We start from the raw sequence: 16,177 nt of genomic DNA on the forward strand, positions 1-16,177 counted from the left end.
GAGCCCTGGAGAAATATAAAAAATAGCCAAGCTCCTTGGCTACTCCGCTGCAGAGATAGACAAGATTGTCCAGCAATGGCTTGCCATCCATCTTAGTAAATTAAATGAGACAAAAAACACACTGGGCTTCTGAAGTGAGATTTGGAAGTTCAGGGATGCAGCTGATATCAACCCATTTCAAGAACTTGCCATGGCTGCTGTGTTTGTGTTGTCCTTGCCACACTCAAATGCTGAAGTCGAGAATCTTCAGCCAGATGAGTGTGGTAAAAAGCAAACTTAGAAATCGGATGTCCTTGCAGACTCTTAACTCCATCCTGTACATTCAATATGGACTGAAGATGTCTGGTGAGGCTTGCTATGAGCACCAGCTGCCTGATAATGTTTTGCAGCTTTTTGGCACATCAGCTGCTTACTCATTTAAGTCAGCTCCCTCAGTTGCTGAACCTGCCATAGAGAGCCTTGACCAAAATTACGATGACCCACTCTTTCTGTGAGCCAGCACAGCCTGTGTGTGTGTGTGGGGGGGCCAGACTAGTTACCATAATTTTCTCACATTGGCATTGACAGTTTTTTCTATTGTTTCTTTTTGGTCCATTTAGATTGTATACACATTTTTTTTTTTAAGTTATGGTTAAAAATGTTTTACTGTTTACTCTGACTTGTTGTAGGCTCCTAAGTGGTCATAAGGTTAAAAAACAAATGAAACAAATAAATTAAATAAAAAACGAAGTAACTCCGCCAGTCTCTCTCTTTTAGGTCACTTATGCCAGTCCCAAGCCTGGATAAAGGAGGAGGGTTGGAATTGTGACATTAAAAAAACAAGAAGAATCGACAAAAGAAAGTTCAAAACATATTTAGGGTGTTTTCCCCCACTTTTTGTCTCTCCCACGACGCTAATCCTCTCTCCTACAGTGTCCATCACAATTACATGTACGTGGACATTTACGCAAATTAGGTGATGGCGTCATTTAACAACTTCTAGTGACTTTTAGGACAGGCAATAGCTACTTTCCTTACTGAGGAGTTGGCAACACTGGGAGAGAGGAGAGCGCAAAGTAGCCTACAGTGGGGCAAAAAAGTATTTAGACAGCCACCAATTGTGCAAGTTCTCCCACTTAAAAAGATGAGAGGCCTGTAATCATCATAGGTACACTTCAACTATGACAGACAAAATGAGAAAAAATATCTAGAAAATCACATTGTAGAATTTTTTATTAATTAATTTGCAAATTATGGTGGAAAATAATACTTTTAAATTCAGAAAGGATGTTTGCGAAAAAAAAAACGATTTGACACTGTTCTCAATGACATTCAAATCAGCATTGAAAAAAGGCGCAAATTTAAGTTTGTTCCACCTGAGCGAGTCTGACCACAAATCAAGGACCCCTATGATGATACACCACGTGTTTGATGGAGTGCAGGAATATACTTTTTTAGACTACAGTCCAAGCTATGTCTTCCAATTGTGCTATTGCTGTCAGCATCCAAAGATTATCCAATTTGAATAAACGCTTGGTAAAAATGACAGTAGTCCTGTAGTCTACGGCGATACGGATATCACTTATAATTGATTTATTTCTACAATGCGCATTGATGTGAATCACACTGCTACTCTCTCATTTTGCTATTTGCTCTTTACGGATTGTGGATGGCTGTTCACAAATCTAAATGTGTATTTCAAACCAATAATCGTTGAATTCAAGAAGTTTAAGCTGCCTATCAATCATTGTTTTTGAAACCAGTGGACAGCCAGTGAAAAAGGCGCTCTTTCAACAGCTGCATAGTGCGGATCCAAGCCTATGGAATAAAAGTGGGGCTAATATTGCTCAATCTAATTCATGCTGATAATTTTTTTTTTATCCATAGGCCTAATGGATACATGCTCAAACTTGCACACTTTTTATAGAATTAAAAAGGGGCAATCTGTAGTTGCTACATCCATTGGACTTCTCTCCATTGATTCTTGAAGAATATAACTTAAATGCCTCATGAGCTTAGTTCAACTGTCAGTCACATACCATGAGAACCCAAAATATAAGGGTGTTTTCTTCAATGTTTATAAACATTGTACATGTAAACACTGTATAGCCTCATAACATGGTTCAAACAATAATGTTAATATCATGGATGGTCAGTCCTTGCATCCTTGGCTCTGTCTATTCATCTGAGAGTGGTTACATCCCACAGCTTTTTACCAAAACAGAGGCGGGGCAACCGTTTTGTTTCATCTGTAAATGTGCCCTTTAAACAGCTGCATATTGTCAAGTTATCAAAGTGTCACCAACAAAAAAGGTCAATAATAGGCCTATAGCAAGCACTTTTCAGTAGTGCTCAAAGCATGCCATTCCATGAGCGCATTATTTATTTTTCAACTCGAATCAATGAGCCCAATCAGTCCTCCAAAATCATAAACAACAGTGTAGGGCTGGCTAATAAATCCTTAGTTTTGGGGTCATGCTCAGGTAAAACAATTCGGCTAATCTATACTTCCATCTTTCCAAGTCCTATTCTTGAAGATCAAGGGGTATAACATTTATTGGAATGACTAGAATTCTGAGCATAAGACCAAACATTACTCACTCTCCCCACAGGTGTGATTACTACCTCTGAGGGTTTAGAGCTTGAGGTAGTCACTTCATACAAGTACATAGGAGTATGGCTAGACGGTACAGTGTCCTTCTCTCAGCACATATCAAAGCTGATTCAGATGACCATCCTACCCATGCTAAATTACAGAGACATAATTAATAGATTGGCAGGTATGCTCTCGTGCAGCTAGATGTTCTCTACCATTTTTGGCCATCAGATTTGCCACCAATACTCCTTATAGGACATCACTGCACGCTATACTCCTCTGTAAACTGGCCATCTCTGTATACCCGTTGCAAGACTCACTCCCCCCTATCTGAGATATCTACTGCAGCCCTCATCCTCCACATACAACACCCGTTCAGCAAGTCACATTCTGTTAAAGGTCCCCAAAGCACACACATCCCTGGGTGGCTCGTCTTTTCAGTTCGCTGCAGCTAGCGACTGGAATGAGCTGCAACAAACACTCAAACTGGACAGTTTTATCTCAATCTCTTAATTCAAAGACTCAATCATTGACACTCTTACTGACAGTTGTGGCTGCTTTGCATGATGCATTGTTGTCTCTACCTTTTTGCTGTTGTCTGTGCACAATAATGTTTGTACCATGTTTTGTGCTGCTGTCATGTTGTGTTGCTACAATGCTGTGTTGTCATGTGTTGTTGCCATGCTAGGTCTCTCTTGTTGTGATGTGTTTTATAAAAAATATTTAAAAATGTATCCCATCCCCGCAGGTCTTTTGCCTTTTGGTAGGCTGTCATTGTAAATAAGAATTTGTTATTAACTGACTTGCCCAGTTAAATAAATAAAAAATAATAAAAACCAACCCATGAAGTAATATTTTACATCAATAAACACTACTGTTCAAAAGTTTGGAGTCACTTAGTTTCTAGCTACTTTGCCAGAAACGAAGTTCTTCGTTTCTAGCCATTTTGAGCCTGTAATCAAACCCACAAATGCTGATGCTCCAGATACAGATAAAGGCCAGTTTTATTGCTTCGTTAAATCAGGACAACAGTTTTCAGCTCTGCTAACATAATTGCAAAAGGGTTTTCTAATGATCAATTAGCTTTTTAAAACGATAAACTTGGATTAGCTAACACAACGTGCCATTGGAACACAGGAGTGATGGTTGCTTTTAATGGGCCTCTGTACGCCTAGGTAGATATTCCATTTTCTTTTTTTAATCACAAAAAGAATCTGCCGTTTCCAGCTACAATAGTCATTTACAACATTAACAATGTCTACACTGTATTTCTGATCAATTTGATGTTATTTTAAAATGGACAAAAAAAAGTGCTTTCATTTAAAAAACAAGGACATTTCTAAGTGACCACAAAGTTTTGAATGGTAGTGTATGGCCAGCTATGTAAACTTCACCATTGATTTATCCTGTAATAGATGTCATTCAATTGATAGCATACAGTTTTGTCTTCTTCTAATAACCCTTAAGGGGAAAGTAATCTAAAAGTAATGGAATCCGATTACGTTAATGAGTTTGGGTAATCCAAAAGTTACATTACTGATTACAATTTCGGACAGGTAACTAACGGATTATATTTAGAAAGAAACATACCCAACCTTGCCTATACATTTTGATCGACGACAACACTAACTAGAGCTGGGTCGATAAACAGAAAATTACGGACAGTGACTTCGCCATCCTCTTACCGAAGTAATTTTGTGGCATTGCGTGACATTTTAATTTACCCAGCACAATGTGCACCAGTGTAATGATCATGCTATTTAATCAGCTTCTTGATATGGCACACCTGTTAGGTGGATGGATTATCTTGGCAAATGAGAAATGCTCACCAACAGGGATGTAAACATATTTGTGCACAGAATTTGACAAATAAGCTTTTTGTGCATATGGAACATTTTATTTCAGCTCATGAAACTAACACTTTACATATTGCGTTTTTATTTTTGTTTTGTGTATTTTAATGTCTTACTTTGGACTGGATAAAGTCAGTCAAGCCCTCCTGTTTAGCTACCTTGCTTTGAAGTATAGCCATTTTATACCTTATTCATTGAAAGAGGGATTCATTTTATTAGACTTTTTTGTTGTATGCTAATGTTACAGCATAATACCTCCAAGGAGAGCTACTGGGTGTGCAGACTTTTGTTCCAGCCCTACGCCAACACACCAGAATCTACAACTCAACAGAACCTTGTTAAGCGTACTCCGATGTGTTTGAGTAGTGCTGGATCAAAAGGCTGCATACCCAGTGGCCTAGCTCTCCAAATAGAGTTGACCACATGTTTTATACAGGAACACTGCTGTATATTTTACTAAGGCATTTTTCCGACAGTGGTACTGATATGGTATGGAGTATCATTCCACTAAGCTGGTATTGGTATCGAAGCCAAAATTCTGAACACTTGAGTTTGATCTAGCTAATGATCAGCCCATTGGGGTAGCCTAAACAAATAAAGATGGGCAACCCCATGCTTCAGCCATCTATAGCCTAGCCACTATGCTACTACATCCATTAGGCTACAGGATTATGCTCATTGCTAAAATAGCACACCAGCCTGACAATGTGAGCCATCTAGGTTATAGCCCTAACAATGCAACTTTTTGCCAACACCTTTAATTCAAGATTTAAATCTGATTAACTTCAGAGTTCTCTTTATTTTGCACATTATTGAATACTTGATGAAAACAGAATAGGGAGACATACCTGTCAAACTTGGCACACAGAGTGTGCAATACTGCTTATTTGAACATAGGAAAACTCAGGGGGAATACCTTTAATGCAGAAAGTAACAGACTCCAACCGCTTCTGTCCTTCAAAAGAAACCCTTAATGGTCCCCCGTGCCACCCTCCACTCTGAGGGGCTCAGGGACTGAAGCTGTCCACCAGGTGTTTAGAGTTCCATGGACCTGCGTTGTTGGACAGGAACTGCTGGTTGACCACGGTCTTGGCATTCTGGTAGGAGTGAGCCTCCACCTGCAACAACAAGGTTACACAAATCATTCACCACAGAGTACATATATCAATGGCTCACATTCATACCTTCAAAAAAAGTCAAATAATCCAGCATTACATGATAAATGACACATCCCTGCCAATTATAAATATGTTCATTCAAACTGAGAGTAGCTTATACAATTCAGGTTACATTTTCAATGATTAGCAATTAACACACACACACACATACACATACTTTGGCACTGTGGTACGTGGGGAGATCCTGTAGGCAGCGGTATCCTCCCAGAGTTGCAATTTTACGGAAGTTACTGTAGAGGGCCCTCTTGCACAGCCTGCTGGAGAAGCCAGAGCCACTCACAAACGGGGAACTGAGGGACAGAGAGAAGACTAAAAACATTACCATCCCTGAGGTACCACAATGCAGATGTCAAAAGTACTAATCTATATCTAGTAAGTAGTAGAATGTATTCTGTAAGATTGCACCCTACTGAACAGGCCTCAGTTCTGTGTCCTTTGCCCTGATATAACCAACATCCCAGGACCTGCTCTGCTCTGACATACCCGTCCACAGTGAAGCCATTGGTGCTGTCTAGGACCTCGATGCTGGCGTCCCCGAGGCACCAGTTGATGCTGAGGTCTGTGCAGTGGGCAGGGCTGATTGGAGGCCCCACCCCCTCACTGCTGATGAAGAAAATCCGCTTCCTGCTGAATGGCGGGGCCAGCAGCTCCTCCCAGCCCCCCTCGCCCAGGCGCTTGTTGATCGTCTCCGACACCTTCTCTGAGTACTGGCTGGAGTCACCTGAATAATAGAGACCAGTATATCTAAGTTTTTCATTTCTGTGGGTCTTTTTTAAATTTTAAAGCCATTGGCTTTTTTCAGTTGCAAAATGTTTACCCAGCACCACACTGGTGATGTACAGTGGTTGGACGAAGTGGCTCAGCAGCGCGCCCTGAATCCCAGTGACAGTCCAGCGGCACAGCTTGTCGCTGTCAGACATGCAGCAGACGCGGGCGCCCCACACACTGGGGTGGAGGAAGGCCACAGGAATCAGGGAGCCCTTGGCGTGGCACTGCAGCTTCAGAGAGGAGTAGCTGCTGCTTAGAGACTTCCTGTGGGGAGACAGATAAGAGTATGTACAGGACATAGTTAAAAGAGATGGGGGTGGGGGGAATCGATACATTAGAGTATCAAGAGAGAATTGATATATTGTCAAATAATATTACTCCAAGTACCGATCATCTTAGGTCTTCCTATAAATAAATGGGGCCGACGTGTGACATTTGGATTAAAAATTCTAAATGGTTTGAAACAAAAAATTATTTTCATGCAGTTCCACATGTATACTTAGGGAAGTAAAAGTGAATATATGCTAATTGACCCATGACTCCACCTATCCAACAATATAGGCCAAGGACTATACAGAGCCTTCAGAAAGTATTCACACCCCTTGACTTTTTCCACATTTTGTTGTGTTACCGCTTGAATTTAAAATGGATTAAATGTACATTGTGTGTCACTGGCCTACAAACAATATCCCTAATGTCATAGAGGAAATATGTTTTTAGAAATGTCTACAAAGTAATTAAAAATGAAAAGCTGAAATATCTTGAGTCAATAAGTATTCAACCCCTTTGTTATGGCAAGCCTAAATAAGTTCAGGAGTAAAACTTTGCTTAACAAGTAACATAAGTTGCATGGACTCACTCTGTGTGCAATAATAATAGTGTTTAACATGATTTTTGAATGACTACCTCATCTCTGTACTCCACACATACAATTATTTGTGCAGTTCCTCCGTCAAGCAGTGAATTTCAAACACAGATTCAAACAAATGCTTCCCAATCTCACGCAAAGGTCACCTATTGGTAGATGGGTAAAAATAAAAAGCAGACATTTACATGCAAGTCATTTAGCAGACGCTCTTATCCAGAGCGACTTACAAATTGGTGCATTCACCTTATGACATCCAGTGGAACAGCCACTTTACAATAGTGCATCTAAATCTTTTAAGGGGGGTGAGAAGGATTACTTATCCTATCCTAGGTATTCCTTAAAGAGGGGTTTCAGGTGTCTCCGGAAGGTGGTGATTGACTCCGCTGTCCTGGCGTCATGAGGGAGTTTGTTCCACCATTGGGGGGCCAGAGCAGCGAACAGTTTTGACTGGGCTGAGCGGGAACTGTACTTCCTCAGTGGTAGGGAGGCGAGCAGGCCAGAGGTGGATGAACGCAGTGCCCTTGTTTGGGTGTAGGGCCTGATCAGAGCCTGGAGGTACTGAGGTGCCGTTCCCCTCACAGCTCCGTAGGCAAGCACCATGGTCTTGTAGCGGATGCGAGCTTCAACTGGAAGCCAGTGGAGAGAGCGGAGGAGCGGGGTGACGTGAGAGAACTTGGGAAGGTTGAACACCAGACGGGCTGCGGCGTTCTGGATGAGTTGTAGGGGTTTAATGGCACAGGCAGGGAGCCCAGCCAACAGCGAGTTGCAGTAATCCAGATGGGAGATGACAAGTGCCTGGATTAGGACCTGCGCCGCTTCCTGTGTGAGGCAGGGTCGTACTCTGCGGGTGTTGTAGAGCATGAACCTACAGGAACGGGCCACCGCCTTGATGTTAGTTGAGAACGACAGGGTGTTGTCCAGGATCACGCCAAGGTTCTTAGCGCTCTGGGAGGACACAATGGAGTTGTCAACCGTGATGGCGAGATCATGGAACGGGCAGTCCTTCCCCGGGAGGAAGAGCAGCTCCGTCTTGCCGAGGTTCAGCTTGAGGTGGTGATCCGTCATCCACACTGATATGTCTGCCAGACATGCAGAGATGCGATTCGCCACCTGGTCATCAGAAGGGGGAAAGGAGAAGATTAATTGTGTGTCGTCTGCATAGCAATGATAGGAAAGACCATGTGAGGTTATGACAGAGCCAAGTGACTTGGTGTATAGCGAGAATAGGAGAGGGCCTAGAACAGAGCCCTGGGGGACACCAGTGGTGAGAGCGCGTGGTGAGGAGACAGATTCTCGCCACGCCACCTGGTAGGAGCGACCTGTCAGGTAGGACGCAATCCAAGCATGGGCCGCGCCGGAGATGCCCAACTCGGAGAGGGTGGAGAGGAGGATCTGATGGTTCACAGTATCGAAGGCAGCCGATAGGTCTAGAAGGATGAGAGCAGAGGAGAGAGAGTTAGCTTTAGCGCCTCCGTGATACAGAGAAGAGCAGTCTCAGTTGAATGACTTGTCTTGAAACCTGACTGATTTGGATCAAGAAGGTCATTCTGAGAGAGATAGCGGGAGAGCTGGCCAAGGACGGCACGTTCAAGAGTTTTGGAGAGAAAAGAAAGAAGGGATACTGGTCTGTAGTTGTTGACATCGGAGGGATTGAGTGTAGGTTTTTTCAGAAGGGTGCAACTCTCGCTCTCTTGAAGACGGAAGGGACGTAGCCAGCGGTCAGGGATGAGTTGATGAGCGAGGTGAGGTAAGGGAGAAGGTCTCCGGAAATGGTCTGGAGAAGAGAGGAGGGGATAGGGTCAAGCGGGCAGGTTGTTGGGCGGCCGGCCGTCACAAGACGCAAGATTTCATCTGGAGAGAGAGGGGAGAAAGAGGTCAGAGCACAGGGTAGGGCAGTGTGAGCAGAACCAGCGGTGTCGTTTGACTTAGCAAACGAGGATCGGATGTCGTCGACCTTCTTTTCAAAATGGTTGACGAAGTCATCTGCAGAGAGGGAGGGGGGGAGGATTCAGGAGGGAGGAGAAGGTGGCAAAGAGCTTCCTAGGGTTAGAGGCAGATGCTTGGAATTTAGAGTGGTAGAAAGTGGCTTTAGCAGCAGAGACAGAGGAGGAAAATGTAGAGAGGAGGGAGTGAAAGGATGCCAGGTCCGCAGGGAGGCGAGTTTTCCTCCATTTCCGCTCGGCTGCCCGGAGCCCTGTTCTGTGAGCTCGCAATGAGTCGTCGAGCCACGGAGCGGGAGGGGAGGACCGAGCCGGCCTGGAGGATAGGGGACATAGAGAGTCAAAGGATGCAGAAAGGGAGGAGAGGAGGGTTGAGGAGGCAGAATCAGGAGATAGGTTGGAGAAGGTTTGAGCAGAGGGAAGAGATGATAGGATGGAAGAGGAGAGAGTAGCGGGGGAGAGAGAGCGAAGGTTGGGACGGCGCGATACCATCCGAGTAGGGGCAGTGTGGGAAGTGTTGGATGAGAGCGAGAGGGAAAAGGATACGAGGTAGTGGTCGGAGACTTGGAGGGGAGTTGCAATGAGGTTAGTGGAAGAACAGCATCTAGTAAAGATGAGGTCGAGCGTATTGCCTGCCTTGTGAGTAGGGGGGGGAAGGTGAGATGGTGAGGTCAAAAGAGGAGAGGAGTGGAAAGAAGGAGGCAGAGAGGAATGAGTCAAAGGTAGACGTGGGGAGGTTAAAGTCGCCCAGAACTGTGAGAGGTGAGCCGTCCTCAGGAAAGGAGCTTATCAAGGCATCAAGCTCATTGATGAACTCTCCGAGGGAACCTGGAGGGCGATAAATGATAAGGATGTTAAGCTTGAAAGGGCTGGTAACTGTGACAGCATGGAATTCAAAGGAGGCGATAGACAGATGGGTAAGGGGAGAAAGAGAGAATGACCACTTGGGAGAGATGAGGATCCCGGTGCCACCACCCCGCTGACCAGAAGCTCTCGGGGTGTGCGAGAACACGTGGGCGGACGAAGAGAGAGCAGTAGGAGTAGCAGTGTTATCTGTGGTGATCCATGTTTCCGTCAGTGCCAAGAAGTCGAGGGACTGGAGGGAGGCATAGGCTGAGATGAACTCTGCCTTGTTGGCCGCAGATCGGCAGTTCCAGAGGCTACCGCGGTGTGGAGCGTTTGTATGGTCTGTGCAGAGAGGAGAGAACAGGGATAGACAGACACATAGTTGACAGGCTACAGAAGAGGCTACGCTAATGCAAGGAGATTGGAATGACAAGTGGACTACACGTCTCGAATGTTCAGAAAGTTAAGCTTAAGTAGCAAGAATCTTATTGACTAAAATGATTAAAATGATACAGTACTGCTGAAGTAGGCTAGCTGGCAGTGGCTGCGTTGTTGACTTTGTAGGCTAGCTGGCAGTGGCTGCGTTGTTGACTTTGTAGGCTAGCTGGCAGTGGCTGCGTTGTTGACACTACACTAATCAAGTCGTTCCGTTGAGTGTAATAGTTTCTACAGTGCTGCTATTCGGGGGCTAGCTGGCTAGCTAGCAGTGTTGATTACGTTACGTTGCGTTAAAAGAACGACAATAGCTGGCTAGCTAACCTAGAAAATCGCTCTAGACTACACAATTATCTTTGATACAAAGACGGCTATGTAGCTAGCTATGTAGCTAGCTACGATCAAACAAATCAAACCGTTGTGCTGTAATGAAATGAAATGAAAATGTGATACTACCTGTGGAGCGAAGCGGAATGCGACCGGGTTGTTGAGTGGGAAGTTCTATTCAGTAGACGTTGGCTAGCTGTTGGCTAGCTAGCAGTGTCTCCTACGTTAAGGACGACAAATAGCTGGCTAGCTAACCTCGGTAAATTAAGATAATCACTCTAAGACTACACACTCTACACTACACAATTATCTTGGATACGAAGACAGCAAAGACAACACTACACTAATCAAGTCGTTCAGTTGAGTGTAATAGTTTCTACAGTGCTGCTATTCGGTAGACGTTTGCTAGCTGGCTAGCTGCTGGGCAGATAGCAGTGTAGACTACGTTAGGACGACGAAATACGATAATTACGCAATTATCTTTGATACAAAGACGGCTATGTAGCTAGCTAAGAAGAAATTGCTAAGATTAGACAAATCAAACCGTTGTACTATAATGAAATGTAATGAAATGTAATGAAAAGTTATACTACCTGCGGACCGAAGTGCGAATGCGACCGCTCGCTCCAACCCGGAAGTTAAAAAAAAAAGTCTCTTAGACATTGACACCAGGCCAAATATACACTGGAGTTGCTTACCAACATCGAATGTTTTTGTTTGAGTGGCCGAGTTAAAGTTTTGAATTAAATCAGATTGAAAAATCAATGGCAAGTCTTGAAAATGGCTGTCTAGCAATGATTAACAACCAAATTGACAGAGCTTGAACAATCTTTTAAAGAATAATGTATGAATATTGTACAATCCAGGTGTACAGAGCTCTAAGAGACTTACCCAGAAAGACTCACAGCTGTAATCGCTGCCAAAGGCAATTGTAACATGTATTGAATCATGGGTAGGAATACTTATGTAAATTATACATTTCTGTATTTCACTTCAATACATTTGCAAAAATGTCTAAAAACATGTTTTCACTTTGTCATTATGGAGTATTGTGAGTAGATGGGTGAGAAAAAAACCTATTTAATACATTGAGTTCAGGCTGTAACAACATGGGGAATATGTCAATGGGTATGAATACTTTCTGAAGCAAGGACTTCCAGGGATTTTTTCAAGAACTTCATTTTAATTATCAAGGACCTCAATATATACAATTGTGTCATTTATATAATTGTACATATAGGGCCTAATATAGAACCCCCCCGCCCCCAAAGTGTAAAAAAAAAAGTAGGCCATTACCACTTTTTTTGCCAGGACATTGATATTCAATTTATTATTACATTCTAAAATATGAGAATAATGTGGACATTGCCTGACTAAATAGATTTTTCTCTAGCCTATGTGGCCAACGCAGGCACAAGTAATAAAGCCAAGCATAGCGGTAGCATTAATCTCACCATCGTTGTTTTTATATTGGGAAGGTGACCAAAACCCAGGTTAATTTTTTAATAGAAGGATTTGTATTGGAAAGCCAAGTTGACGCCAACATTAGAAGTTGTCATCCTCAAAATAAACGCACCACCCTACAATTGAAGTGAAGGAGCCACATCTCTCACAAAATCTGATAGAAAATTAAGGGAGCAGGAGAACTTATAAATTGGCTACAATAACAACAAGGACTTTTCACGCACCAAGTTGAGGAAATGTCTGATTTTCAGGGTCAGCCTATTCCAGTACTTGATTTTCAAGTCGGCTACTTTAAGGCCCTTGTATTGTTTAAAATTGCAGGTCTAACGTGGAAGACATGTATTAGTCATGTTATTTCATTACCAGATCATATTGTGAATAAGCCCACTAGGCCATGTAATTTGTTGTCATTATATCCTGAAAAATGTATAGGAATCGCATTGGGTGTTGCGCAATAGCCTATCCTACAAAATTAAGCACTGCAGACTGTCCAATCCGAGGCACAAATACATATGAAAATATGAATTTGTTACCTTAATGCTTTCCTGTTAAATCTAATGAGATCCTGCTGTAAATCAAGCAGACTACAGATGATCAACATCAATTCACTAGGGATATAGATCAACGTGGATCCAATCACTACTGTCTTCACCGGAGTAACACATGATATACCAAAATATTCTGGACATTTACTCGTGAATACCTTTTTTCCAGCACTTAGTGCATGCGATGCAACAACAGCCTATCACAACAGCTGTTTGTCACTTGACTGTCATTAAGAAAATTCCTTCCTGGAGCAGATGAGGTGTGAAAATATCAAGGAGTAACTAACCAGCTGGAATAAAGTGCCTGCACATCCAACAAGTATTATGCATAATTATTTAAGAACCACGTTACTGACCGTATCAATTTAAGTATCAAGGTAAGGTAACCTTTTCGGTTAGAAGCATTCGATTTTGTATTTGTGTGCCCATAAACTGTTTTCACCCCGTAACATAAGTAGACACAAAATGTTAGGTCAGTGTGAAGGAAACCCTATTCCTGAACAGCCACAGGATTTTGTTCCAACTAGGTACCACACCTGACCGACTGAGATAATTGATCAGTTCAGTGATTGCCTAAGTTCAATACACCTGGTCTTCCAGGTCTGTTAAACCAAAAACATCAGGGCCAGGGTTGCCTACCCCCATGTTAGTTACACTGCATTTCTGAGATCTCCATACAAAAGAAACTGACAGCTAGATCCAGGATTCTTACAAGGTTCAAGTTCAATGTCTAATTTAGCTGATTAATGCCTAATATGATATAAGGACAACTTACACTGCCATAAACACAAGGACAGAAAAGTTGTTTTACGTCACAATGTTTAACAAATCTTTCAAGACACCAACCATGATAACAGGTTAAACTTGTGAATTTGATTGAATATAGTTATGATCCCCTTTATATCTTAATGTAATGACATGAAAAAAAAAAGGCAGATTATTATAAATGACTTATCAGCAGCTGTATCAAGTTGTACTGTGTAGGAAATGGTCACTGGTACACTAGCTTATAGAAAGACCCACATATACAGTACCCAAAAATGTATACACACACACTTTGACTTGAACAACACACTTACATGAGGATGCACTGAGCGGCGCCTTTCGGGGTCTGGTTGGTGTAGAGGTGCAGGTAAATATGGGGCTTGAGCTGGAGCAGGTGGCTGTCGGTAGTGCTCTGGTAGATGGAGCGTTCCTTGTGCTTGGGGTCGTGGCTGAAGAATAGCAGCAGCTGCTTGAACAAATACCTGTACATAAAAAAAGGAATATTAACATTATTTCCTGATATCCAGTAATAATGGCAACGCTGAACTCAAAAAGAGAAGACAATGGATTATCAGAGGGATCCTATTAGGGTTGTGTTCATTAGGGCACAATGGAAAACGGAAAAGAAAAATTAGCGTTTCAAATTGGACAAGTCCAGGTAATCCCTCCCTGTTTTAGTTTGTTTATTCCATTTGGTGCCTAATGAACATGACCAGGACGTAGTCTACCTTTGGAGAGCCCGTCTGGCGATGACGATGGCATGACAGTCATGCACCACGGTGCCACTGAAGCAAAGCCAGCCGCTGTAGCTCGACTGGCCTGTGCCCAATGCAACCACCTCATAGCGCTCACAGGACTGGCCCCCGGTGTCAATCATCTCTGAGGATACACCCCATAAACACACACTGTTGATGTAAGATTAGGCTGAACAGTGTTTCACACTGAGTATACGTTTACCCAATGTGAAAAATGCAGCGGGTCATATTTTGGGGCGTATTCTTATTTTGGGTCTGGAATGAAACCTATAGTGAGCAGTATGGGAGAACTCACCTCTCTCTAGGACAAAGGCAGCCAGGTGGCTTTTGCAGCTATGGAACTCTGGACACTCCCTCAGGAGGCGCTCAAACCTCTCGCTGCACACTGCTGCCATTCGATGTTTATGCCAGTCTGTGTAACCCACTGGAAACACAGCTAGAGGAGATGTTCATTAAATTCTTTCTAAAGATTTTTAGCAACGAGGCTCTTTATCTAGCTACTTAACTAGAGTCAGATGAACTCGTGGATAACATTTTTATGTCTCTGTGTCCAGTATGAAGGAAGTTAGAGATTTCGCGAGCCAATGCTAACTGGCGTTAGCGCAATCGCTGGAAGTCTAAGAGTATCTGATAGCATACAGATACCCATAGACTTCCAGTGTTAGCGCAACTACCTCTAACATCCTTCATACTGGACACTGATACATAAAAATGGTATCCACAATTTCATCTGATTATGGGGAAGTAGATAAAGGGCCCCATTGCCAAAATCCTGAAGTATCTCTTTAACTATGTGTGCCTTTACAGAGAAAGTAGCCTGTTCCCTCAATTTTATTTATCCAGGAAGTCCCATTGAGGTCAGAAGACCTCTTTTACAAGGGACACTTGGCCCCTCACCCACCTCCAACCCGCTTGCCTCTCTTGGGGCTCCTCTCCAGGTTGTCCAACTGGTCCAGGACCCCTTGTTTGAGGAAGCTGATGTCCCCCTCGGACCGGGGCGGTGTGCCAGGGAGAGAGTACCCATTACAGTCATCGCTAAAATCCTCCAGGTCAGCTGGCATCAACCTGTGTCCCTGCAGAGGGAGCCTGGGGGAAGATGACCTCTCGACAGGCATGCAGTCTTCTGTCAGCAACGGCCCCAGCAGGTTTGGGCTCCTGGAAACACCACCATCGATACATAGGGTTTTGTCGAAGCCCAGAGGGTCATCGACATCACAGTCGAAATCTCGCCCCATGGCCCCACCACTGCTGCTGCTGATCCGGTGGTGCATCCCCATACCCGGCTCGCCCTCTGAGGGAAAACGCTTCAGCAGAGAGGCCGCCATTCTCGGCAGCCGCTTGTTCACAACGTTATGGTCCACCATTGTATGAGACCTGCTGTAGACTGAAAGGTAACGCCAAAAATACTTAACACATCAGCCAAGTTAGGACAGGATTTCTCTGACTACAGCCCTATATGATCAATGCACGATGAATGCCCATATAACGAAAGTGAGCTAGGTCGGAACTGTTATTAATCGTCCTTGGACATTACAGGAACCACATAAAAAAAAAGAACTAGCAACGTTAACTGAGTTAAGTTAGTGAAGCAAGATAGGTCGAAATGTTCTCTCTACTGAATTTGCAAGCCAAACGATTCACCTGACCTTATCCAACAGGTTAGTGAATTTGCAAGCTAAACAATTTACCTGTCCTTCTTATCCAGCAGGATAAACTCACTTTCGTGATATGCACAAGAGTTCTGTAATGACAACTTGTAACAAGCCTTGTTTGGCTTCCTAATGCATAGCAACCGTGAATCTTTCAATTAATTAGTGACATAGCGTGTTACTTTCATATTAAAAGGTTCTAGCTGTGA

The 16,177-nt window shown here is 43.3% G+C and overlaps 1 protein-coding gene across 8 annotated transcripts in view; it reads right to left on the reverse strand.

The window, feature by feature from the left end:
- Positions 1–5,331: 5,331 nt before the first annotated feature.
- adad2 (adenosine deaminase domain containing 2) overlaps positions 5,332–16,177 on the reverse strand; it is a 40,654-nt gene continuing 29,808 nt past the window's right edge. For 5 of the 8 annotated variants that reach the window (XM_035779941.2, XM_035779942.2, XM_035779940.2 and 2 more), the window contains 8 exons: positions 15,221–15,703; positions 14,615–14,755; positions 14,293–14,443; positions 13,879–14,046; positions 6,424–6,638; positions 6,090–6,327; positions 5,764–5,896; positions 5,332–5,546 (listed from right to left, as the gene is read on the reverse strand). In XM_035779941.2, the coding sequence (XP_035635834.1) occupies positions 5,436–5,546; positions 5,764–5,896; positions 6,090–6,327; positions 6,424–6,638; positions 13,879–14,046; positions 14,293–14,443; positions 14,615–14,755; positions 15,221–15,683 (1,620 nt within the window). In that variant the 5' untranslated portion in view covers positions 15,684–15,703 and the 3' untranslated portion in view covers positions 5,332–5,435. Of the gene's footprint in view, positions 5,547–5,763; positions 5,897–6,089; positions 6,328–6,423; positions 6,639–13,878; positions 14,047–14,292; positions 14,444–14,614; positions 14,756–15,220; positions 15,704–16,007; positions 16,172–16,177 lie in introns of those variants that run through there. The other 3 variants (XM_035779938.2, XM_035779937.2, XM_035779936.2) reach the window with 3 other exon arrangements.

Source organism: Oncorhynchus keta, chromosome 11, assembly GCF_023373465.1.
Source record: "Oncorhynchus keta strain PuntledgeMale-10-30-2019 chromosome 11, Oket_V2, whole genome shotgun sequence".
Classification (NCBI taxonomy): domain Eukaryota; kingdom Metazoa; phylum Chordata; class Actinopteri; order Salmoniformes; family Salmonidae; genus Oncorhynchus; species Oncorhynchus keta.